At 41.0% G+C, this 25,809-nt stretch overlaps 1 protein-coding gene across 3 annotated transcripts in view; it reads right to left on the bottom strand.

The window, feature by feature from the left end:
- Nucleotides 1–2,919: 2,919 nt before the first annotated feature.
- The window catches only part of LOC111264227 (sushi, von Willebrand factor type A, EGF and pentraxin domain-containing protein 1), a gene marked incomplete at its 3' end in the record, with an annotated part of 77,300 nt that continues 54,410 nt past the window's right edge, over nt 2,920–25,809 (bottom strand). For all 3 annotated transcript variants that reach the window (XM_022839928.2, XM_022839927.2, XM_086970002.1), the window contains 6 exon segments: nt 2,920–3,001; nt 4,201–4,833; nt 5,335–5,514; nt 9,177–9,353; nt 9,790–10,499; nt 13,564–13,708. In XM_022839928.2, coding sequence (XP_022695663.1) covers nt 2,920–3,001; nt 4,201–4,833; nt 5,335–5,514; nt 9,177–9,353; nt 9,790–10,499; nt 13,564–13,708 — 1,927 coding nt within the window.

Below are 25,809 nucleotides of genomic sequence, written 5' to 3'. Positions count from 1 at the left end.
ATATATGTGTCTTTTATTATTAATAACTTCATATTTACATATTTTGTGAAGCTGCATTGTAGTGATACAGAGGTTTTCCTTACACCATAAATTTTTACCTCATTGTAACAATCCTTGCCGCTAAAACCTTACCGTTGTTTTATTGCCCTATTGACAGCGTGATTGATGCGTGCGTATTACTTTTCAAAAGCACAGAGCTTGTCTCTATGAAGTTCTTAGTTGTATTCGTCGTATAATATAGAATTTGGTGTTTCTATTTTAGAACGCTTCATCTTGTACTTCAATCATCATAATAATATCTATATATAAGTAAGAAAAAATTATCAATACGTAAATCGAATGTCATCATATACATCGTGACCGTTATCACAGTATTTTTAATCAGCTACGGCTTAATTCAATATATTCTCAAGCTATTCATCGAGATAGACGAAAGTATTATGATGGTGATGATGATGATGATCATAGTGAAATATTGTTGATAAAAGAGAACCGATGCATAGAAAGAACGCATATTAAGGGGCAATTACTGGGGTTCATTTTGCGTATACGATATATATGTATATAAAGAATTAGTGAGGCGTTCAATGATTGAATGAATGAATGAATTTAATTGTTAATGATCGTGGCGACAACGACGATGATTTAAGTATTTTCGTTTGGTGAAATTGACAACAGGTGAGCTTGTTTGGGTAGGCTGCACGCCCATGTGGGTGGCTAGAATCGATGGTTGAGGAGAAGCATTCTAAAGCGCAACGGAAGAGCTTCCTTATACAGCAGTTACTTCCCTTTATCACCCTATGAAGAACCCTAGCTATAGTATTAGTACTCTTGTACCGGTTTAATTGCACTTTAATTGCACGTTATGAGCAATTATTATCGAAAAAATTGTTCGAGGTTTGTTGTACGGTGAAGTCCCGTTAGCGACGGCCAGTTTCTGGATCGATGGAAGACAATGATGTCGATCATTTACAACTGAAAGAGAACTCTGCTTTAGAGTCGATGAATAATAGGAGAGTTTAAATGGCTCGAAGCGCAAAACAGTTATATACATAGCAGACATACAAGGAATGAGCCAGGAAAGCGTTTAGATGAGAGACGGCTACAGTGCCGGCTGCTGCTTTCCCTTACAGCAAATTCGTTAGTATTAGAAGTATATTTGCATAGCCATATGTTGGGCGCTTAATCTGGGGTTGTGTGGGATGAAAGTGAAAATGGGTTAGTATGAGCGTATTTCAAACTGAAATTCTAGATATCGACAGATGTAGTGACGCATCGAAGCACGAAAACAGCTGCAATCGACGACGGACTCATGCGAATAAATGATGAATTTTTCAAATGTTTTTAGATAACTGCATAAAGGATTGAAGTTGAGGAAGAAACTAGATATTTGATCATGAAAATGATGTAAGCGTAAGAGAAACAGCAAGAGGATAGAAAAAGTATTAGTTTCTTTACGCGAAAACTCGGGATTTCTCACGTGAAAACGCGTCTAAATTATAAAAATATATATATACACACACACACACACACACACATAATTGCCCTTCATTTTTTCATATGCTGCATTATCTCGTATAGGAAAAAAGCTTACCCATATTCTGACAGTACTAGCGCGGATCTTAATAATCTTAATAATAAGGTAACAAGATGAAGGTCATTAATCAGCTGAAAATATACAGAGCAATAATGGATACAAATAATAAAACGATTACAAAAATCCAAAAATGGACGAGGGGTGCAGGACCTATAGCAACTGTCGAGAGCTCATAATAAAAACCAAACTAGGGATATCAATTGCGCTGAAGTATAGCCACCGCTTAGATTATGCCCCGCTAACAGGATACCTTAACCATTGCCCAAACACACAAATAAGGACGTCTCGTTTTCGATGTCAAAAACGAGGCTGGGATGAAAGGTTCCTTACCTGAGTCCGTCGTCAGATTTTCCAAAAAACAAGCATTGTACATTCGCATATGTGAGAACTATTTAGCAATCGCAAATTTTTACATTCTGACAAATTACATGTGCTTAGGGTGCACATCACCGGGCAGTTTAATTTCTCCAAAGACATAGTTGGAGCGAATATTTAGTAAATTACACTAAATATTGTGATAAACCTTATCATTGCAACGCCAATGTATAATAAATATATACATGTGCTTCCATATATACATGTGGTTTACGTAGTTCAGTATTACGGCTGAATTTTTATACACAAAACGGTTATTTTTAATTTCTTTATTTTCCAAAAATAGATAATTTTTGGAAATCTTTAACTCCAATTTGTCGCATGCAGCTTAATGATTTATTATCATCTTGGCAAATTGAGACAATAAGGACAATTTTAGCGGATTTTGTGGATTAGTATTAAATCATTTTGCTTAGATATTTTGAATTATTAAACGTCCATTGCCATACTCATCCAATTAAGCGGGAAAAACCTAAACAGATGGGGGTCGGAATCCTGCATATAAGACAAATACTATATATTATAAATACTACATACACTAATCTGCTTAGCTTAGTGATTTATAGGTTTATCTATCTGAAACAATCCAAATGCATTTTTATATTTGGCTTTGTTTCAGCAGGGAACTTTTCCTATAATGCAAAAAAGAGAACTAGAAAAATATATATTTTTAATACACGATGACTAAATCAAAGATATATTATAGTTACAACTGAAGCGCATAAACACAAGTCCGACTTATTTGGTTCTTTGGCCTGAACTCAAATCTTTCGGGCCTGCTAATAAAAATGCATTTGTTTTGTTCTAACGTTGAGCAGTAATACCTTGTTTTCGTATAAGAAAAATTTTTATATGAGAAATTTATTCAGGTTGCTTAAACCCTATAGCTTTTTCTACTGCAAACATTCCTTTTGAGGATTATACAGATAAATAGACGAAACGTTTACCTCCTGACTACGAGGACGATGATTGTTATGATTGCTGAAAGAACAACGAATCCGCCAAAGACTCCTAGCGCAATGAAACCGCCTAGAACCACGGAATAATTAAAAGCACATAGCAAAATGTCTTGTTCGAGTTCTCAATTAGACAGCAAAATACATATTGTCATAGTTAATTAGGATTTTATAACTGCTTTGGTTTGTGCTTCGTTTTTTTTTTTCGATTAGAAGCACAGCTCATCCCTGTTCTTATTTATTTGAGTTTTGATTAAATCACTTTTACACGCACAGGCTATCTTAAGTAAAAATCTCAACGTGAACGTGTGTTTCACAATTTATAATACCTTTGGCAATTTCAATGACGATGGCAAAGAAACTTGAAACAACTTATGTCCTATGCATGCTCATTTTCCGACTACAAAACAAAGTAGGCAGCGTTAGGGAGCAAACTCAGAAGTATCGTATGAAATTTTTACTGCTTCTTTGTCATTTTTGCATAATTAGCAGGCAAGCTTGCTTTCTTATTTGCATCTGACGCGTGTCCTGTCGTGTCCTGTTAATTGTTGCCGCTGGCACTAAAGGTTACAGATCGGTGTCTACTCGCTTTATTTTTAATTGCCCCTAAAGATGCTATACCGTAATGCAGAAAACTGTATATACAGAATAGACTGCTCGTTAATGTGAGTAGTAGAACATCAATTGGCCTTTTACTCTATTAATATATAATACTGTAGATTAGCTGGCACTTTAGATCAGGGGGCTGATGAAAATGATTGTGTCTAAGGTCTTGCGAAGTGTGTGTTACCACATCGTCGGGCATAAATAAAGGTCAGCCTATAAGCTTGGCTACGGTTGTTTGCAGCTGTGACGTTCTCATTATATTTTCCCATCGGAACGTTTGCACGTAATCATCATCCGACGAATTCAAATGTCCAGGCTAGTATTGCCCATTAATGGCCCAAAATGCTGGACGCCATTAATATTGCCACACTTATATATATATACTGTTAAAGGTGAAAGCTACCTATTTTAACAAAAACAAATATATACGTCTATCGTATCTACGCATGATTACTTAATTACTTACAATCTAGCAACTTCAAAATTTGAGCAGTAGTAAAAAAATTAAAAAAAAAATTGAAAAAAACTTGAAAAATTTTAAATTGCTATTATAGATTTCATAAATTATTCATGTTAAGGGTCAAAATAGAAAAATAACTATTTCCTAATTCGCATCTTTGGCTCCTTGTGTGTACGTGTACTAAGGCAGCATCTGCATTGGCTTACCCATATTGAGGCGCGCTGCTGCCGGGGGTGCGGAACTAACGTGCACTGTCCGTGAATCCTCAGCACTGAGGATCTCATTTTCCCTAGGATCATTGTTCTGAGGTACCCGGGCTAGGGAGGGCTTCCTGTGGCTAGGCAAAAGAGATGGCGGACGTGGACGGGGTCGAGCTGTCTGTATTGGTCGCTGATAAATAGGTGTAGGTTCTTTTGTGGTTGTAGTCGTACTGGTAGGTGTCAGCGTGGTTGACATCGGATAATCCGTCAAGCCGTGGGGGTAGCCGGGGGAAAATTGTGGGGTGAAACGATTGAACGTCGCTGTCGAGTGGAAAATTCCGTTTGACGGCTCGAAATTAGGATGCATTTTGACAGTGGTCGGCTCCGTTGTGGATTCTTCGGTTGACGGCTCCGTTGGAGGTTCAGTTGGAGCAAATGTAACAATGCGACGAAGGCATCGGGGATGAACACCACCCTCCCAGTAACCTTCAGCGCCGCACCGCAAACGTGATACGGTTCCTTCTTCGAGTTCATAGCCAGGATCGCAGATATAGTCTGCCGTTGTTCCATAGATTTGAGAAAGAGATGACAGCTGGAACCGGCCATTATTCAGGTGAGGTGGGTCCTGGCAGACGATTGCTATTGGCCAGAAAAAACAAGTATCAAACATAGTAAAATTGAAAAAGGCCACCAGAAGGCCGTACCGAAGCTAGTAAAATTTAAATCGAATTTTACTAGTTGATTATAATAGATTCGTTTCATAATAATCATTTTGCAGTCTTGTACAGCCTCTCAACTTGACTAGAACTAAACAGAATTACCATTATGATGACGCTGATAGTTACCGACGAATTATACTCGTAATCGACTAATGGCAATAGATAAAAATTGGGAGCTTTCTACGCCATTCGCATATTTAAATCACAGTAATACTTTACTCATGTATAAATGTAGTACATACTATCAAGACCACTTCAATAAATTAAATTGATATCTTGTTTTTCAATAGATCTGGGATCCGCTCTCTCCGCATTTTTCCCGCAACTAAATTTTCTAGTGAATTTTAACATTGGCACATATATGTACACTTATGATGTATACATGGAAATTTTTTTGACTTAAGGCAGCTGATATGCTTACGTTCGCAGCGTGCCGGGGGTCCGTTCCATCGGCCATCAACGTCGCAAACCAACTGAGCTCTTCCGACGAGAACAAAGCCGACATTACACGAGTACTGCACTGTGCTAAGATAGTGAGTTGTGCCCTTTAGGAGCTCGAGTTGGCCGTTCGCTGTCGGCGCCGGGCGTCCGCAGTCGATATCTACAATTCAAACAAGTCCGGTAACGATGGCAACGTAGTAGAAAGATGTAGCAAATAGTGCCAATTATTTTTAAAGCCAGGGCAGCTGGTACATACGGCCGTAGGACTATACATATATATATATATACGCGCTCACAGTTTTGTGTGCGTTTATCATGACATTATTTATAGGAAGAGCCTTATCCGATCGAGCGAACACCTCCCTTATGCATTGGACTACATTTCTCAAGTGATCAAGTGTTTCATTCTTAAGCGTTAGTGACCTTTTCCTATGTGGCAATTCAGATTGCGGTTCGACTGTACGAGCGTCGGTCTCTTGACGGCGGAGGTATTCAGCGTAGAGCAGTGCTCTGAGGCGACAGCAATATAAAACAAAACCGATCAAACTGATGTAGTAAAGAGCAACCAGGCAAATTCATCTTGAACAAATGAGAAGACCAAACGATTGAGAGATGGAAAGAGCCACACAGGTAAAGATACGCGAAGGTTGTATAGGGGACAACACATAATAAACGCCTCGGGAACGCCCCCGTCAACGATAAATTCACCCACCGATGTTCTAAACAATACCGAAGCCCCACTCAAAGCCTGCAAAGGACGTGCAGTCTAGATTGCCGAAGGGCACGCCACGAAACAAGCTGCTTCTGCCGCAACTTCTGCCGCTGCCATAGCAGCACCGTAAGGGCCAGAGATTCCCTAATCCCTCGCTTCACTAAAGAATTCAAAGCAGGCAGGATGTGACAGGTTAAATAGGCACATGGGCCACAATGGGCTAACTACGGTTGGACGATTACGGTAATTGACCATCCTGATTCTAACTGCGTAGGTGCCTATGCAATGGGACAGGCCGTGCACGATAACTTCCCCACGATTCAGCTTTTATAAAGGAATAAATAAACACAACTGGTGTTTACGGGAAAGAGAAAATTCGGGAAAGAAGGAAGAAAACGTAATGAATATAGTAGAGGTAAATGATGCTCAAAACAGATTGCAACAACGCACATCTCAACGGCCATCCGATGTTTGTGTTTGGTTACAGTCCCTCGAATCTCGAGCCGACAGTGGAAGGGGCCGGAATAGCGTTAACATTCCCATTTACAACTAAGAAAAATAAGTCAACAGAAGAATGGAAAAGTCACTCCGCCTCTCGGGTAACAGGGTAAAAACGATGAACAGCTAAATAGAGACAAAAGGAAATAAAACGATCAAAATTGAAGGCAATTCTGTTAATCGTAATAGCTCCTCAGATTAAGCTACCTTTCTTCCGCTTGTTTTGTTCCGCGATCTATTCTGACGTCGTCTTTACCTGTCTTTACTCGTAAGCCTCCAAGTCGTTCGGTGTAATTACTATATGGAATAAACCTTCGAAGCAAAGGCACCTTCAAAGACTCAGAATCCTTTGCTCACCGTTGAACCGTTGTTTCCTAATGGCTCGACCTTTGCTGCAGCTCATCGGGCCTGATCTGCGCTTAACTTACAGCAGACGCTTGAGAAATGTTGTAGAAGATTAGCAAAGAAATAAATGTATAGCTTTAAGTTAGATTAATATCAATAATTCCCGACAGAGTAGAAGGTACAATAGTACCATTGACATATCGATTCGACATTGCTTCTAAAATAACCGTGACTTGCCGACAACGGCGTCGCTCTGCCAGCCGACACAACCGGACCAAAACAACACAATCGTGTTATTTCCAACTTTTTCGAAGCAACAGCCGTTTAAGTAACACTGATATATGAGAGTTTGAGAATTAGGCGTTAGAAGAACAGAGTAAAAATGACACCAGCGTTTTGATTTCACCATTGCGGAAAACCTTTTTTCTACCTTGACGCCAATAGAAGCCTATCCTAAAGCTACTAACCCGTTCATTCAAGCATGGATTACTTGGTTTTAGCGGATTCTCAAGTCTCTATGTTTACAGGAAACAAAATGCCAAACAAACTATTTTTTCCCCTTATACGATGTCGACGGGCCACCTTTTCCTTGCGTCAACCCATCTTCGAAGAATTCTTCTACGTTTATTGGATGCACTGGTCCATCTTTATATAGGGTTTAGGTAAATGTGCAAGTAAAGCTTAAGGGAAATTCCAAAAGCAATAATTACCCGCAGTGTAGTATTTCAGAACTATTTACGACACCTGGGTACAGCAAAGGCAAAAGAATAGAGAAGGATGGTCATATTAATGTCACGTCGCATCCAGTGTCGTCTAGCCGTCCATCCGCTGTACCCAGCTTGCAATCCAGTGGAACACTAATTATTATAATATGCAGTAGATATCAGGCGAACATCTACATTTAGGATAACTCAGGTAGGAACAAAGGCAGTTCAATCCAAAAATATAGCAGAACAGTGATAAAAATCCTCTTCTTATCCACTATCAAAGTTTCTGGACGAAGTTGGCTAATCATGTGATCCCTGCCTTTTCTTCTCTATATATTTCCTCGAAATTCCTGGGGGTTGGGCAATATCTCTGAGGGGTAAATTACCGTGGTCTTTCCTGTGTCTAAGGCTTTTAATGGCTAGTTCGGTCCCTATAGGGTCACGTTTAAGCTAGCCTGTCGAGCTCACCTACCAGTAGTCTGCCTTGACGCCTTTTTGCTCAGTGTTCTAGGGCCGACTATCGGTCTTTCCATAAGCAAGTTTTCCTATCGAGAAGTTGGAACGAACCTTAACACAGGGCTAGTTCTGGTCAGTCAGCTAGGTTTTATTAGGAACAGGGGTTCCTAGATCTGGAAAATCCCTAGATCGCAATCGAGGAGTGGAAAATGAACGTCGCTTCCAGGGACTCTTAGGCCAGTATGGCTTGCGCGGAAGACTCCGCAATGCATTTACGTACCAGCTGCATGCAACGACAGTGATAAAGATTTTGAAAATGAGAAACTCATCGTATAGATTAAGCATCGATACCCACTTACGTTCAGTGGTTCTGTCATCAATATTAAACCGTTAACGCTTAATTCGAACTGTCAGCAGCGGCTTTTCAAAACGAGGCCATAATATGAATAAAAGAAAGCATTGTACTTAATAATGCATCTATAATAAGTAGCTCAAATAGAATTCTCATGCATTCGGACAATGCTCTGACTGTACTGCAGCCGAGTAGCAGAATGGTGTTGGCATAAAGGTCGCCTTTATTAAGTATTATTTTTCAGAGCGCTTGGTCGACTCTAAAAGTTCCCCAGTGTCTGGTGAACCTGCAACTAGAACAGCTATTCTGTAAAGTCTGATCTGCCTTGGCTCTATGATCGTTCCGAAAGGGGACTATGCTGCAGTCAGTTACGCACGGATATTTGCTAGTCCAATTGGAGTGAATTAAGATCCCTAAACTCTCTTCATCTAATTCCACTCCGAATGGATTAATATGCTTTCATGTATCATGTCATTCTGTATTCGTTCTGCGAGCGTGAGGCCAGAGCATACATTAATAATATGCAGTAAAGGATACCTGAGCCGTAAAGGGAGTAGCTACAGATAGCGCTCCATATTAATGAAAAGAAAAACACCTTTAAGTTAAGTGAATAGCTGGTCACATATGGTTCGGTTTTTCTAGAAAAAAAAAAAGCAAAAAAACACCCTGAAACCAATCTTATCAAGGGTAATAAACATTCATCGAATCAAGTAAACAAATGTAATAAGATATTAAAAATAGTACAAACTTACATTTACACCGAGGTGAGTATTCTGAGAAGAATCCTGTGGGAAGACAGGTTCGTATATTCGGGCCGATAAGCAGATTCCCTAGATCACATTTGTACTCAATGACGGAACCGACTTCGAAGCTCGTTGCTAATATTGTCGAATTTGGGGGACGTTCTGGTCTTCCGCAGATTTTGGGGCCTATTAAGAGATAAGATAAAATTGTTTTTGTCACCTTGATGACCATAAACATATTCAGACTTTAGGATAATGAAAATTAGTATACTATTATTACTAAATAGACTAAGGGTCAGTCGTGGTAATGACGGTAACGGTCACAATACCAGCAGATCCGTCAAAGTTCGTAGTCAGCGTTAATGCTGTAAAAGACAAAAGGAAGTCTGGGTTCGATACGGTTTTCCTCAGGTATTTATCATCGTGTATTTTGACCTCATTAATAGTAACGCGTATCGATCCGTCCGCACTATATAAGACTGTTACAAAATAACGTGGATTATCGCTCCCGGACACAAAAATAGTAGAGAAACCGACCCCTGGCTACACATCGGCGCACAGTTCCGGCCTCCAGTTGGTGACAGAACATAATTCATGTCTAAAGTTAAATATAGAGACTCACGGTGTTGGCAGATAAAGTTGAGTTTTCTATCACAGTCCGTATCGCTCCACAGCCATCCCCTGGCTCCGTCAAACTTAGCGCAGTTTTCATCACCTCCGGGGCTATTCCAAAACGATACAGTAATATTGTCGCCATTCAACCATCGCCAGTTATTCAAATCATCCGGATCCCGCGTAGCTCCCATCCAGTACTGGCCACGAGGGTCATTGCGATGTCGGCGGTAGAGCTCCCAGGACAAGAAGCCCTGAAGGGCTGGCGACGTTTCATCAACTAGCGATCCACCCCGTTCCTCACAGGTGTTATTGGCATCGTCGAACGTCAGCTGTTGGTTGTTGTAAAATATGTAGCATTTGCCGTTATATGTAGCCACTGAGCCAAGGGGCTGGTCACGGAACGAGGGGCACCTTTCAATCGGCAACGCCTGATCGGTGTAGACAAAGAACTCACATAGCGAAAGCGGGTGCTCAGGGTTGGACAGGAAGTGCACGCTGACGAATGCGCCTGACATGGCCGTTGTACATGGCAGGAACAACGGTCGCCCCTCTTCGATGAAACCTGTATACTTGTTACAAATTGGATTCACACCGAGGTCCGGTCGGTTGTTGCCAACACGGACGACGATTGTCGCTTGACCCTGCTTACCACAACAGCTCTGACCAAAATCGATACGAACAAGTTGGACGACATACGGTTCCAACAAATTAACGTACCTGCAGGTGAATATTAATAACAAAAAAAAATAGGTAAATAAAAAAGAGCATTCAAACGCTGCTCGCACTAGTTATAGAAACGCTAATAATAATAATTACTATTATTATTACTTTTGTTCTATTTTGTACAGTGTACTTTTATGAACGTGCACATAAGGACAGTCAACTTTGATTGAGCTCACACCCGCTTATAGGAACCGCTAAACATCGATGAAACAGCTACCATATGATAAAATGGGTGTAGTCCTTCGTATCTAAACAGTTTCTGTAACTCTCATTAAAATTGACTTTTTTGAATCACTGTCGTCGTGGTAGATCTACGTAACTATATTTGCCCCGTGTGTTGTTGTAATGGTTCGCCTTAATTGGCTGGGCATATTGTTACACAGATACAGGTATCTCCTTTCCTTATAATTAACCCGTCTATGTTTCGAGCTTCACGTCCTGCATCATCATTAAGCACTCTATCACATGGCTGGCGTCCAGCACGAAATGCAGTGTTTCTATATCCAGATTTGAACCTACACAACAACCTGTTCCTAAGATAAACAAATACTAAGCTATCACGAGGATTCCCTACAATCAACTCGTAATGCCCTGCGCGGCCCTTGTCATCCCATAATGTTACTTGGCAGTGCCTACAACCGTGGGGCGGTAACAGCAACGCCGTGCACAGTGTGAGCGTTAGGGGATCTTTATTAAGTTGGGCGGAATTTCTATGAAAGGCGAGCGAAGGCGACGACGACCACCCTGGAGGCTTCCTTGCTGCGGGGTCGCCATCTGAGGACAATGATTGAATATCCAACATCGAATTATCCAAGAATATCAGGAAAACACATTAAACGTTTCACTAACAGGGGAAACCACGAGGTATGAAATTGGTAAATGAATAGGACAATTATTGGATACAAGTGTTAATGGTATATTAAAGCTCGGTGCAAGTGGGAAAAGAACCATAAAGAGAAGGGGTATACCAAAGAGAACAGGAATGTCAGCTGGTTTAGCGTTCCACGTCGATCAGAGAGGCCCACAAAAGCCAAAAAACCCGTGCAATTCGCGTGTTTCTGTTAAATAACGACGTATGGAAATTATGACCGATTGTCAATTAGAGGGACGCCTGTTTGGCCTTGCTTTCTCCTTCCTACGTCCGGTTGATGTCGCGCTTGTTTTGTGTGCGCTTTTCTGATGCTTTTTCTCGCCCCCATTTAACCTGCGTCCTATCGAAGCGTAGGCTGCTTATATTTTATATCACGCAAATGTCACATCTTCAATGCGACTGAGGTCTGGTTTGGAATACCCGCAACGCCATAACAGCAAATAGGTTTGAATCGTCGCCATCTTGCTGCCTCGTACTTGTTGTAGTATTAATACGACATATTTCGCCTCCAGCTAACACATTTCCCCCTAGTGTAATACGCGCGTGTTTCATTAAAGACCTGCACACATATCATTGTGTGCAGTACCATAACTATCAGCGTTTGAAGCTGTACATTTTTTGTTTGCCCGTCTGGTTTTGCTACAAAGATGTTTGGAAAGAAGGAAATATTCGGACGCAAACAAGCTCTAGTCACTTTAAGGGGCTAGGAAATGTATCAAAATGGCTTAAAAGCTTTTCATAATACATCTTGTTGTTTTATATTAAAATTAACGGCTTTTTTGAAGAGCGGAATATCAATGATTGGGTCATCCAGATAAGCTTTAACCGTTGGGTTTTTAAGACTTTCTGCGTTTTACACTTCATGGTCGTTTTAGGCCCTTAGATTCTCGGAATTTTAAGCTGCTATCAGCTTAAAATTAAATTCTGCTGCAATTTTTTATATATCGTTTACTTCAGTGAAAATTTAACGAGTTTGCGCTTTCGAATATCACTTGACGCACGATAGCTATTGGCGGATCATTAACGGATCAAAGACCAAACGTGCCATCAACATGGATCTGTTTGACCAAAGTTGAAAGACATGTCTCGGTAGCCCGAAGCCCTCGTTGTAATCGACGAAAAGCAAGAAGTTCTGTACACTGCGATTGGTACATGGCAATTGAGGGGCAATCACACTAATGGACTCGCCCAGCCTTCCTACGGCGCGCTGTCTCTCCTCGATTTCTCCTTTTACATTTGTTCTGTCGTTATCAATTTGTATGGCTTCAGTGTTAAAAGTCAGAAACGGTGACTAATGATGACGGCGGCGTTGTTGCAATAATCGATAGATCAATGAGACATTTGCTTGAAGCACAGCAACTTCTGTTCTCCTTTGTTTTTTCTGGATTATTTTCACGCCGTAATCTCGACTGGCGACATCGACGAATTTCGAAGCGATCAAACGCTTCCAGGTTCACGGCGTGCCGCAAAACATTCTATCATGCAGAAACGTTCCATGCGAGCTTGATGTATAGATACTAAATGCGTAAATATAGATAACGTGTGCTTGTGCACACACAGTACTTATAAGCGCATGTAATAACGGCAGGATAAGAGCGGAATGTGCCACACATACAATTAGTACAAATATGATTGTTGTTGTTATCTAGGTGACTTGCGATAATCACCAACAACTAATTTGGCAGATTCTCAAACGGACGCATAGCCCGAAGCGATATTCATCTTACTGCAAAAGCCCGTTATCCGGCCATATCAATGAAGCACTCAATAATACCACAGAAAATTTTCGGAAAGCTCAGTAATCCAATGGTTGAATAACTTGCTAGTACCTCATTTGATAACATTTCATGTACATTTGATCTAATTAAGCCAGCCTATAGCGTTTCGACCGCTGTTTCGGCGATGCTACTATCTAAATTCTACTATTGCTATCCTTCGTTGATATTTACTTCGTTCTAATGTAGAATTAGGTACCCGCCTTACAGTGCCGTTAATATACAATGACAAATCACTAAGCGGATAATAGACACATCTGTATGAGAATGGCAATAAACTCCAGTCACTCCTGGAAGCCCTCAGCGGAACGCTATCATTCGACCTATTTAGAGGCAGTCGTCTGCAGTGAACGTAAAGTCGAATCTCGTGCCGCATGTTTACAAAAGAAAGTACAATGAATAACTGTCTTACCACCAGGGACTTGATTCTGCTTCAGTTAAAGAGCAGGTATCGGGGTTAAAGTATGGGGAAGTGGAGCCATCGACAGCCTTTTGCGGTATACCACCTCCCATAGTAGACGATTGTAGTGGGGCCTTACCAGCAGCAACGTTAAGAACTGAAAGTAAATTTAAAGAACAAACGTTTAGCAGCATGACCGACACTTACCCTATTAGGTTCACTTGTTGTCGCAAATACGTTCATCATAAAAACACTAACAATAGTCCAAGTAGTAGAGCATGTCAAAAATGACCCAACGATAGAATAGGTATCAGGATGAAAGAGTTGGCTATCAGTCGACATAAAGCAGCCTGCCAAACCTTTGGCTAGATTATACATGTACACTACGCTTTTCTAAGGTTTTACAGAACACGTTTGACTTCTTCTCGATAAATTTTTCGTTGATTTCGTCACCTTTCTTAGTAAATGTCAAAAAGAAAAAAAGATTATTTTCAAATTGCCGCTCCATTTTTTTACGCGGTTGGTGAGAAATGACAATTAAAAAAAAAAAAAAAAAGCGAACGACGAGCATGGAACATAGACGGACAGAGTGACGCAGCTTTAAATGCATGCAGATACAGCAGGCCGATTCAGTTTACATGTTTCACAGGTGCCTGGCCGCCTCTCCTGTGGGGGCGAATCTCTTAAAATAGATGAGGCCGCTGACGTAGTTGTCCTGCATTTCGTATCCTCACACTGGCTCACAGCATTGCCACTGTTTATATCGCCACTGTATTTATGAATGAGCCTTTCCCATGGCGTTCGGATCCGTCCGTTTTGCCCAAATTACGGCAAAGCGCTAGGGGTGGAAGTAGGCGGGATATAGGAGGAAACACGGGCTGTGAGGGTAGGGGAAAGTTCAAACATTAGCAGACTACCGATCGCCGTATAAGTCGAAACTTGTTTGCCGTTAGCTTGGGGCCGGGTCCAAATGCGACCAAATACGAGTGTAATACAACAGCAATCGTAATATTAACTGGTTCTGGGTGGAAGGCTGAAGGATGTTTCTGCTTCCTTCACCCTTCTTGAATTCTTGGGGGTTGAAGAAACAAGAGAACAAAGGGCACAATTGGTGCAAATTGCGAGCCATTGCCATGAGCTTCCCTTCTTCGTTCGCTTCATAAATGGCGTCGGCAGACGTTGACGAACAAGTTGAATCAAAATAGAATTGCCAGGTAACGCACGCACCAGATGTAAACAACGCTTCGTTCCCGGCGCGTTAACTTGTCACGTAAACGTAGCTTACGGGTGTGGTGATACCGTCATTAGCTCACGTTCTCAATTACGCTGCTTTGTCTCACTGATTGTTTGTGTATATGGGTGCGAGTGACCAATATTACTTTGTTATTATCAATTTGTCTGGTGACAATAGGACAATTTATTAATTAATTACTGAAAATCTTGCGCGCACCTCATTGAATTCTTTGGTATAATAGGCACAAATAACCGGCATGCGGTCACGTTCAAATGTTAGCGTTAGCAAAAAGTTAGTTCCAGAAACTAATGCTCAGAGTAATACGGTGTTAAAGAAAAATAAAGAGCCTTAAAACTGATAGTTGCCTCTATTGTTGATACATTGTTTTATAAGTCTGTTGAAGCAGTTCCAGATAAGTCCAGTAAAGCGTGCCCTGGTGACCCTTCTAATAGTGCACCTTTCATGCTATACCTAAAAAGACTTCGAGAACTTCCTTACATGGAGGGTGTATTTACGAGTGTTAAACAAACATTAGCAGTAAGATCTAAATATAATAGTAGCATATAGAAATGGGATGGTGTCTAGTCGAGATGTGAACATATGAGTATGGCTTACGTTAGCACATCATTACTTTGTTGTAGTTTCTTTTTAAACGGTTAATGAAATAATTTTTTGTGTTTTGCGTGCGCTGGAACGTTCGGGCTACATTACGCCACAACATTATATCAAACGAAAAAATTATTGATCTTGCTAAGTATTAACGACTACTATCGGTGAAGTGATTATGATAGTCATCTTCAGAAGATATTGATACCATCAATCATCTGTAAAGCTGGCTGTCTTCAGAGTTGGTGAATTCCGGAGGTTGTTATACCCCCCATTGTTCAGAACGGCTGGCGCTAGGATAGACCATCAACAGTTCTCAAATCTGTGTTGACTGACCAGATGAGTTACTCAATAAATAGGTCTCGACTGTTTAATTGATCCGTTTATTTTTTTATCTTGTCTCTGATGGTTTCTATTTATCCAATAGTGAAGCCACTTTCGATTTACGCATAGCTATTTCGAAGTCTGAATAGAGTCAATACGTCTGTCAATCAATCGCCGATCTGAACGTGATTGAGACATGGGTTGACGTGCGTCTCCTCGAAATACAAAGGCGCCTAAGGCCTTGATTCAAGGCTGACTGAAATTGACTGAGGTAAATCTATCAAATGATTTTTTTCGTGCCGAATCAAAACAAATAAGCCTATGAACGTACCTGCAGAGGGGGGAACGCGAATACAAAACGCAGATTATTTGAATGAAAAACATTACAGGTTCGTTGGAGAAGAGAGTAATAACTAAAGTTGATTATGTGTCAGTCCGCTGAGCTAATCACTAACTGTCTATCTGCCCCTCTGCCTTTTACCATTTCATGAGAAATCTCGCTTTTCTTCAGCGAAAGCGAATAGTTTATTTATAGTTCATACCGAATGGGCGTTATCAAAATCGATCTTGGTCTTATATTGAAATGACTAAATGTTTCGATATTAAAGCAAGCTGTTTAGGCAAAAACTATGTGAAATAATAAGTAACTATTCTGAAGCAACGTCACGACATGGGCGATTGCAAGTAACATACTTTTCCACATGGTTTCTCTAAAGGGATGCTGACGTTAACGAAGAACTTAAAGTAATAGTTCAAGAATCTGTGTTCGAATAGGTCAAGGTTCGAGTTTGACTAGTAATTTTTCGATCAATACACAATTCGATATTGTGTAGAACTACTTACGAGTCCTCTAAGTGTATGTCGCAAATGAGGGTCTTTGTCGAACTCCGCACTGAGGAGATCGGAAGGTCCGTTTAATGAAGCCTAACATTAATACGCTTTCTACCGTTAATACAGCGTTGCTATGCAGGATTTCCTGTCCTGTCTTGCCTCTGAAAAGGAGTGTCGTCGCAAAAGCGTACGCTGCCGTTATTATGACCATCATCTTAGCTTTCCGTTGTTTTCCGCCCGACGCTCTCATTGGACGAAATATCATCGGACAAGCGGATCGAAAGATCCACTTTAAGCAAACAGAATTTCGCTAGTTTCAATCAAATGTTTATCCTGTGCGTTGTTCCGTGGGCGGTTCGATGCAGCTTGACGTCTACTGCTGTTGCGCCACCTGACTCTCCACCTAACGACCCAAACAGCGTCGAAACATGCAACATCCGCCTGTGCACTAGTCGGCCGTTAGCTCGTCCTTTACCATGTGCGTCCCATCTTTTTCCCTAGCTGACTGACAGACCGATCCGAAAAAAGGCGGCTGGGGACGCATTGCGCGATCATAGTAGAAAAACATAAAGATCCGAGACATTAAATGGCCATGTACACAGAGAGCGGGAAAGAGAAAGCATTGGACGCTGAGACGATGCGTTCAGCATCCAGTGACTAAGCAGCAGCTGGACCCTACTGCTACGACTACGGCCGTGCCGTCATACAACTTCATCCTGCATGCGTATTTGCATGTTTGTGTCTACATCTGTCTGTTTGTAATCCTGGCTCCCGCCGGCGGATTTCCACGTAGTAAACAGTTCCTCCTTCCCCTAGAAAACGGATGGTTTCAGAACAGTCCCATTATCGTTTAACACCAACGTTACCAAGCAGCTAAAAGTTCAATGCCTTTCTACAGTTGCCAGCATCGGTCCAAGCCCCGGATCGCCAGCGGGATCGCCTGCTAGCTATTGTTGGTAAGAGCGTTGGCTGGACAGCACAAAATCGCCTTTAGAAATAAAAATAGGAGACTTATTATTACAACCGAGCATTGCAAATGCGGCGAGTGTACCACAACTATTTAGACCTAATATTACCCTTCGGCGTTTCAATTCTGACGTCACGGTGAATACGGCTGTTTGCGAAGTTGTCAGAATGCGCGCCCAGACTAACGTACCGTTAAGTAGTCCACGTGTAGATGAAAGTCAAAGGAGATATTGTAGCAGCAGTAGCAAGTGAACTAAAGTTAACGGTAGAGTCAGAGAAGACAATGATTATGGTTTCGCTTTTTTCGGCCCATAGAAACGAAATGGTGTGGAAACCGCCACCGAACGGGCAAACAGTTTCCCACACTCAACGTCATCCGCAGGGAAGCTTCAGCGTTACGCGCAGTTTGAAAAACTTGCACATAGCAAAACTTGCGGCTCGATAATACCAGATGTTAGTTGGTAGTTGTGCATAACTTTTTCATACCGGTCGCCGACATAACAACGTTGTGTATATGTGGACAAATGGGAATTTTCGCAAGTTACTTATTCTCTGTAGAAGCCACATAGACGTATTCAGTTATTGTTGTTTTTAATTCGAATCCTCTTTAAAACCAAAAAGAACTTCTCTATTTGTTGGACTTTCGCAGGAAATCCACTCGACAGTTGCGGATATAGCTAACAAAACTTTTCATTTTATATAAGTTGCCTATTGACTGGTTGAACAAGTGACATCATACGGAAAACTCGCCGATACACACTCGGCTATACACCTCACTAATCTTTTTCTGATCACCGTGAATAAATCAGAATTTCCATCGAATATCTCGGATATCAGCCACTTTAACTGTCTGATCTTGTTTCAAAAGAAAAGTTTCTGCGGTTTCTTTGTCCGTAGGAAGCGTTGTAGAAGGCATCTACAACTGCCGTTGCCAGCGCTGTAAAATTTAATCATTGCCTTTGAGTTTTGCACACCCGCGCTAAGCGTCGCCCCTATTTGAAGTGTCGATGACGACAACATTACGAACGCGATACGGCGAACGGATTTGCTTGAAAGGGCTCATTTCCAGAGGATCAGTTCGGCCGAGTCGGTGGGTTCGATGGGACACGGCTTTTGGGAAATGGCCTAGACGCGTTTCATTTCGCTGCAGATCATTAGCTTCCTGTCGTTGTCTGCGAACCTAGCATAACGTGCTTTCATCCATTATGGAATTGCTACAGTATGATAGGTAAGCACCCTAAGCCTAATGCATAAATTATAAAGGTAAATTCCAGTGAGGTCTAGAATAGTTTCAATTTCAGCATAGATCAATAGCGTTTTGTGAAGTAAATGCTGAACAAGCAACTTCATTAAACTATTATTTATCAATGTGGCCTAACTCAGATTAACCTCAGGTTCTGATTCAAGTTGTGTTAACTTTTCATCGGCATCATCTATGAAACAATAATCATCTATTATTTACAGTAATTTTCTTGTTTATTCAACATTTACACGTATACGACTACTGTTTAATGGCGTATCATAGCATGGGATGAATGCTGCTGCTGCTGCTGGTGATGATGATGGTGACTCAACATTCAGACCCTCCGAGGCGTCTGACACTTGGCTTTGGCCTATCGCGATATTTCTCACTTAGCTTACATGTGTCTCTTTCATTATGATCTACGCATTGGTAGTTTCCTTCTTTGGCAAAGAATGCGTTACCGAGCTGATTGTCAGAGCGGTAACTAAGCTTCGACGAACTCACTAGCACAGAAGTATTGGGGTACGTTTCCGTAACGTTTCTCTGTTCATGTCTCAGAGATCAATTCGTTCACTGGCGCTACGCTAAGAATGTTTTTGGGCAGAGTTTCTCTGCCTAATACTGTATGATAGAGTGTGCGCGGGTCAGTTGGTTTTACGTTCCTAGCGCTAGTCATTTGTTGCGTTTAAAGCAGCCGCTTTTAATACAGAGTAATTGCTAAACCCTGCTAATTAAATAACTCGTTCTACCTCAGATAAACATATTTAGGTAACACGATTCGTCGAAAACGGTACTAGTGTTCAGGACTCTCTGACGGAGTATCTTCTGATCTTGCGATTAGGGTAACGATCTGTCAAGCCAAGGACATAATCTGTCAGAATCATGGCTCCAAAAAAGCGATGTAAACTGAGGACAGGCAAAGGGAAAGTGCCAATGTTGTTACAACATTGATTCAAATAACCGTATTTATATAGACCAATAGTAGCTCTAGTGTATAACTGTGTCGATGATAATGATTGCGATAGAACTACGGTAGAAATATTGTATTAACTCATAACGTTGTTGTCCAAAAGATTATACAACAAAGTGGATGCCCTAATAGGACCTGTACATGTAGGATACTGTTCGTGTAGAAGATCAGCGAGCCTCGTTTTATCAGGATTGTAAAGCAACTCTCAAAAGTGCGAAGAATCAAGTTTGAAGCCCAAAAGACAAACTGTTCCTGCATCATGGACGTGTGCAGTGTCGGTAGCCCAACACATTTCGGCAGTACAATTTCGCGCGTCTAATATTTAAGTTCGTCACATAATGGACGAGGTGCAGGTTTTATCAGCCGCGTGAATACGGTACAAAGGACACTTGATGGATACCTGATGAATCCCCCTTTTCCATACACAATGCTATGCTAATTAACTGTTAGTGGACTGCTAGATAGAGAAAATATGGGCGGTGATATCTGGCCGCGTAAAATAAATAAGTTAGTTCTAAAAAAGATATGAAAGATAAACCCTGTCTTTCATTTGCTCTTTTATAACTTCACCTAGAACACAGATTTCTGGTCATAGGTCGTAACGTTATTAAAGTAGGAACAAACTGAATTCGTGTTCGCTTTTCAAACGGTTGTTGGCGGAATCTTTTTTCTGTTAGGGAATTTGGAGGTCTAGCAGAAAATAGCAGAAGTTAATTCCATAAAGCCTGTTGGAATATGGGCCCGTGAACTTTGAATACGAAATCGAACTTGATTAAAAGTTGAATAACGTTGAGTCATATTACCCCATTTATTATACATTTATTATATAACTATTTCCCCATTCGAAAAGTTCATGAGACTTACTTCACGTTAAGCCGTCGATATCATATCTGCTTAAGTAGTATGACATAATGAATCTATGCAAACGAGTTCAATCTACCTGCGCTTTTGAAAAATGCAGCCTTAGGTCGTTATGTTATGATTAAATTCTGTTTGTCGACTGCGCGTGTTGTCATTGTCATGACGACATGCTGGATATCGGCCCTTACAGCCATTCGGGATTCTTTACTGCGTCATTTTTTTACGGCCTGAAGCGTTAAAATGAATCTTCCTTCCATACGTATGTGGTGTTAATAATGTACGAGACTATTCATAAGTAATGCATTGGTATTGCTTCAGCTGCTGGTGTCGAAAATTGCTACTGTCTAACCGACTGCGAGCCTTCTTGCGAGCGAGGGACGGCCAATATCAACTCTATAATCAACGCTTTCTGGGGCTGAAACATACACAGCCCCCACCCAAAGCTATCTATGTATAGCGATGTGTTTGTACTTCCAGATGCGTGCAGGTACTTTATGTTTTATGAATTTTTGAAGAATTTCATGATACTGATAATAACAGAAAATCTGTAATGCTGCTCTAAAGGGGGACGCGTATCTGGTAATTGTTTTGCTTTCCAACCGCAAACAGACAATTAATGCAATGGCATGTTTGACCTCGTCCAATGCAATCCCAATACAACTATTCAGATAAATTTATTAATACACTTAGAGAATGCATAATATCTTATGTAGCTATTGTTCCGTTTATGACCTTTCCGATCGGTAAGACGCACAGGTCAAAATATTTTCATACCATTGCAAAACGATGCTCGTCTTCGTCACGTGACAACTTCATCACGTTAACGTGCCGAATAACAATGGTAGACAGCAGTAAAAAGCGAAATGACGCCATCATTTAGGTCCGTTTTATTCCTCAAATCTTAATCTCTGCAGGACACTGTTGCCTTCAATGTAACGAACACAGTATCACCTTCAGCGACAAAGCACTTCAAATCACTCAACTCCTGCGGAAAATCAGCGCACATGGAAAAAGTTAAGAAGTCCTTTTTCGCTGCTTCTTCAGCTTTTTTCGTCGTCTCTTTTACGTTGCACCTGTTGCTTCGTAATGCATTTTGACCGCCTGTCCCCTTCACCTTCTGATATACATTGCAGCTACGATAGTCGACTAACTAGATACTGTTGGAACCTCGTCAAAGTTTGGCCAAACCGTTGTGACTGTGCGGGACTACGCCACTTCGCTATATTACTTTCCGTTCGATTTCTATATTTTATGCCTTTTTCCTTTCTATTCGGTGGCACAGCGTAATGGCAGTAGATAGATAATGGCGCCAGCCACAACAAAAACATATTTAATGGAGACGGTAGCGCCAATCATATTTTTACTGGTCAGCAGGGACGTTTTTAACTGCTGATGCTGCTGTTGCTGTTGCCGTGGCCGCTCTAATGGCTAGGACAGCTTTTTGCCTTTGTTGTTATTACATCTTGTATCCTGTTGTATTGATTCTTTTTGTGATTATACTTTTATGTTGGAGTGCGGCCGTTCGATGAGTTCGTGATGGCTTCGACCCGTAGTATTCATCGAGTTTTTGTCTCTAGCTGCGTTCTGCAAGCGATACAAAGTCATTTGCTAAACAATCATGAGGCAGCGACTTGATGCGTGATGGAAGGCCAAATGCAGCATCTTGGAGTATCAATATGAAAATCATCATGTCTATTTCCATCTCTTTTGCCTGTTGTATCTGTTTTGTTATTTTAGGGGTTATTGAACCCCAAATGTACACGTGGGCGCGAGCTCCATGGACAAAGAAAGCATTACCGCTATAGGGGTGCAGGGATTTCGTTGTAGTCTATCTTGCCCTCGTTATCTCCCACTATGGATACCTTCTCCTAATTTGCCCTTTCCAGTTTTACATTTGTTCAACTGCATATACTATTTATCATTGTTTCTTCATCACATATGCGATATGATGACGGGGTTTTCCTGGAGAGCTTTCGAGGTAGTATGGCTTTAGCTGTCAACATAACAAACATATCGTTTTATTACTAGAACCACTAGGGCTGCTATCCAGGCGACACCGCAAACGATTATATCAAGAAAACAAAAGTAAGAAACATAGAAGAGCAGACGATTGCAAATTGTTATTTAAATTAATACCATTTTATATATATTATAAACATATAATATAAACAGAAAAAAAAAACACGTTTAAAAAAGGCTGCGAAACTTTGCTTAGCTTATAAATGTTCACATTTCGGTAGAAAAAAAAACTTAAAAACACTTAGAAAAATCTTGTTGTCATTTGATCAGGCGGTAACTCGAATAATCGACACCACATAAAAGTTTTTACCTGCCGTTACCGTTTACCGGGAAAAAACAGTTTTCTTTCCCAGCTTCATTGGATTTGATGTATGATTGAGCCAAAAACATTGATGTCGCGTAGATCTAGTGAATGGCGCAAGGTTATGTCCAAGAATCCCGAGAGTGCGTCGTATCTTTGGAACGTCGTTCTTGGCTCATTGGAAGTTTCAAGAAGTTTTACACGATGGCATGACAATCCGAAAGGAAGGATGGCTCATGTTGACTCTATTTATTTGCGACAATTACGTTGAAATCGACACGTGGCTCACTACATCAATTCTCAATTTAGAAGAAGTATTACATACGTTGGCGATGACAGACTACAGTTTTTCATTGGCCGTCTTAGGCTCGAGGCGTTATGGCGTAAGTTGAGTCACAATAGCCGTATGTCCTGAACAGGAACCTGATGATAATCATCCTCCTCGACACAACGCGGAGAGCCAGCGGACTTGAGATCCAAAGAATCGATTGTCGACACTGGTTGAATACAAAGAGATATCACGACAGATGACAGTCCTGTTGGCGAACGTTTTAACAACGTTAGCTTTTTATTAGCCATTGATGGTGTAAGTAGTAAAACGCTGATTTTTATCGTTTTTACACATTGTTTTTGCCTCTGAACGTTTGGCTTTCAGCTTTTTTGTTAAGTACAATGTCAAACCACTGTGTCTTTAAATGTACGTATAACAGAAGCCAATGATACATTGAGACTCTTATTGATACGTCGAACGACGAATAAACGAGGCAGATTGTATGCGGAGAAATTCGCCCAAGAAATGCCACCACCCAGTATAGCCGACCCAGTTCCAAAGGACCCAGGTGTAACTGCGAGTGAAGCACACTCTCAATCGAAGTTACTTACTCGAAACCAGTTAGCGAGAGATGCTGTGCTGTGTACGGTAGCTGGCTGAAGGCAAAGAGAAGGAGGGCCAAGCTCGTGTCCAATCAATCGAGATTTATTTCATATTCAACTAAATAGAAAATTGAAACGAGAATCGAAAAGCGGAGGCGAACAATCTCCATATCGTTCGATCGGGTTGCTCCATTATTTCCAAACATCGTACCTCTCCGCACCCTTCCCGCGGAGGAGATGCTGTGCTTCGCTTCAAAGGGATGAAACTGAGATGCTTGTTTCGGGACACTAAGAAGTTTAGCGCATAGCCCATTATTGTCAACGATACCGAGGCAACGCCTTCGGTTAAGCAGGAACAGGCATGACCTAGATCCTCCGCTTATTTGATTCGATACCCCCATATGTACTAATATTTCTTCCTTTATGATATAGCCATAAACACGACTAAGACTTACAAAAGTCTGACATAATTTGTTGATACGACTAATAGCGCTTCGACTTGATGCCATGGTTGCGCAAATGTAGTCGCATTTTTTTGCGGTCCTGTCCGCCATTCGCGCCATATCGATGACTATTAATTAATGACAGGTAGATAGCTGTTTCAAACCAAAGGTATAGCACATTATTTGAAAGGTCTATTGAGATTACATAACACAAGTGGGGCTGATTCGATTACTATCGCGTCCTTACCGGTACCTCTTTCAGCTGATGGCTTTCTTCTGTAGAGGCATTAGGATTGCAGCGTTTCGGCTAAATCGCTCGAATGCGCTGCTTATTCTCTATTCCTCAGTTCATCTTCGATGCGACTCGAGTCGTATCGATCTACTTTTTTTTACATTGCTTTCTCTGTGGCATTTTGGCAGACGGGTGCTTTATACTTGTTTGGCCTATACGTTTTTCCAATAGATCCTCTTCCAATAGGGAAAAAAAATATGAATGTCTAATCCGCAACGCAAATCATGGCCTGATTGACCCGTGCATCGGAGTAACGCGACATCAGACTGGATAATGATCTGACAAATTAACAGAAAGTTATTATCGGGTTCAACAGAACATCAGCGACTTCTCAGTTCGTAACGAGTTTAACAGGTCGCAAACAAAGGCTATGCGACTTTGAATCATTCTAATTCACTGTTCACCTATGATTTAATATTATTCCGAGTAGCTGGTTGTAAATAACATGCCGCCCGTAATAGCGTTTCGAGATAGGAGTCGTGTTTGCCTACTTTGACAACATACCTTATACGCAGAAATAACCTATACCCCTATGGCTCCGCCGTTCATTTCTGAGTAATTGTGTCCTTTAGTTAGTAGTATCCCTGTGGCATTCGTCTCGTTTTTTTGCTCTTAACGCTATTCCGATGATGTGGAACCCCGAGCTGGTTTCAGCTGTTCTGTCCTTCTCTATACAGCATGTTGTTTAGGCGGGCCTATTCCTTATCGTGAGGTATTGAATTGTTACATCCTTCGGCCAAGCCACAAATATAGGACAGGGGGCAAACATTGTCCATCTCAAGAGTTCGTACCCAACACGCACGTTCTAATCCGATGCTGTCGTTCATGGAGATCAAGATCGGGACACGCATATCATTATCGTAATTGCAGCAATTTATTGCTTAAGTGTCTGTTATATAAAAGGCACCCTATTCGCCTTTTTATTGTATGGATAGAAGAGAGTAGTCAACTGTATCTGTCAATATTTGTTGGCTTTTTTTTTTTCATTTCTATGCATGATCAAGCTCTACGTTGAGCTCAAAGAGCATTATGAAACTACAAAGAAATCTTGTACTACTCAGTATTAGATGTAACACTTACACAGAAGATTATTATAAATTTTACTTATTGAAAGTCCCAGTGGTCGCGTGGATTTCGTACGCCATCAATGCGTCCATCGTAGCATGGTTAATTCAAATTGACAGAGGTACACTGGCTGAAATTACATTAGCCAATTCCTATTATTAATCAAACCGTTTCCAACCCAACTGGATAAAATAGGGTACACGTTTCGCACCAACTTATATTCTGTATAT

Source organism: Varroa jacobsoni, unplaced genomic scaffold (assembly GCF_002532875.2).
Source record: "Varroa jacobsoni isolate VJ856 unplaced genomic scaffold, vjacob_1.0 scaffold_838, whole genome shotgun sequence".
NCBI lineage: Eukaryota > Metazoa > Arthropoda > Arachnida > Mesostigmata > Varroidae > Varroa > Varroa jacobsoni.
This window is presented reverse-complemented; position numbering and strand designations above follow the sequence as displayed.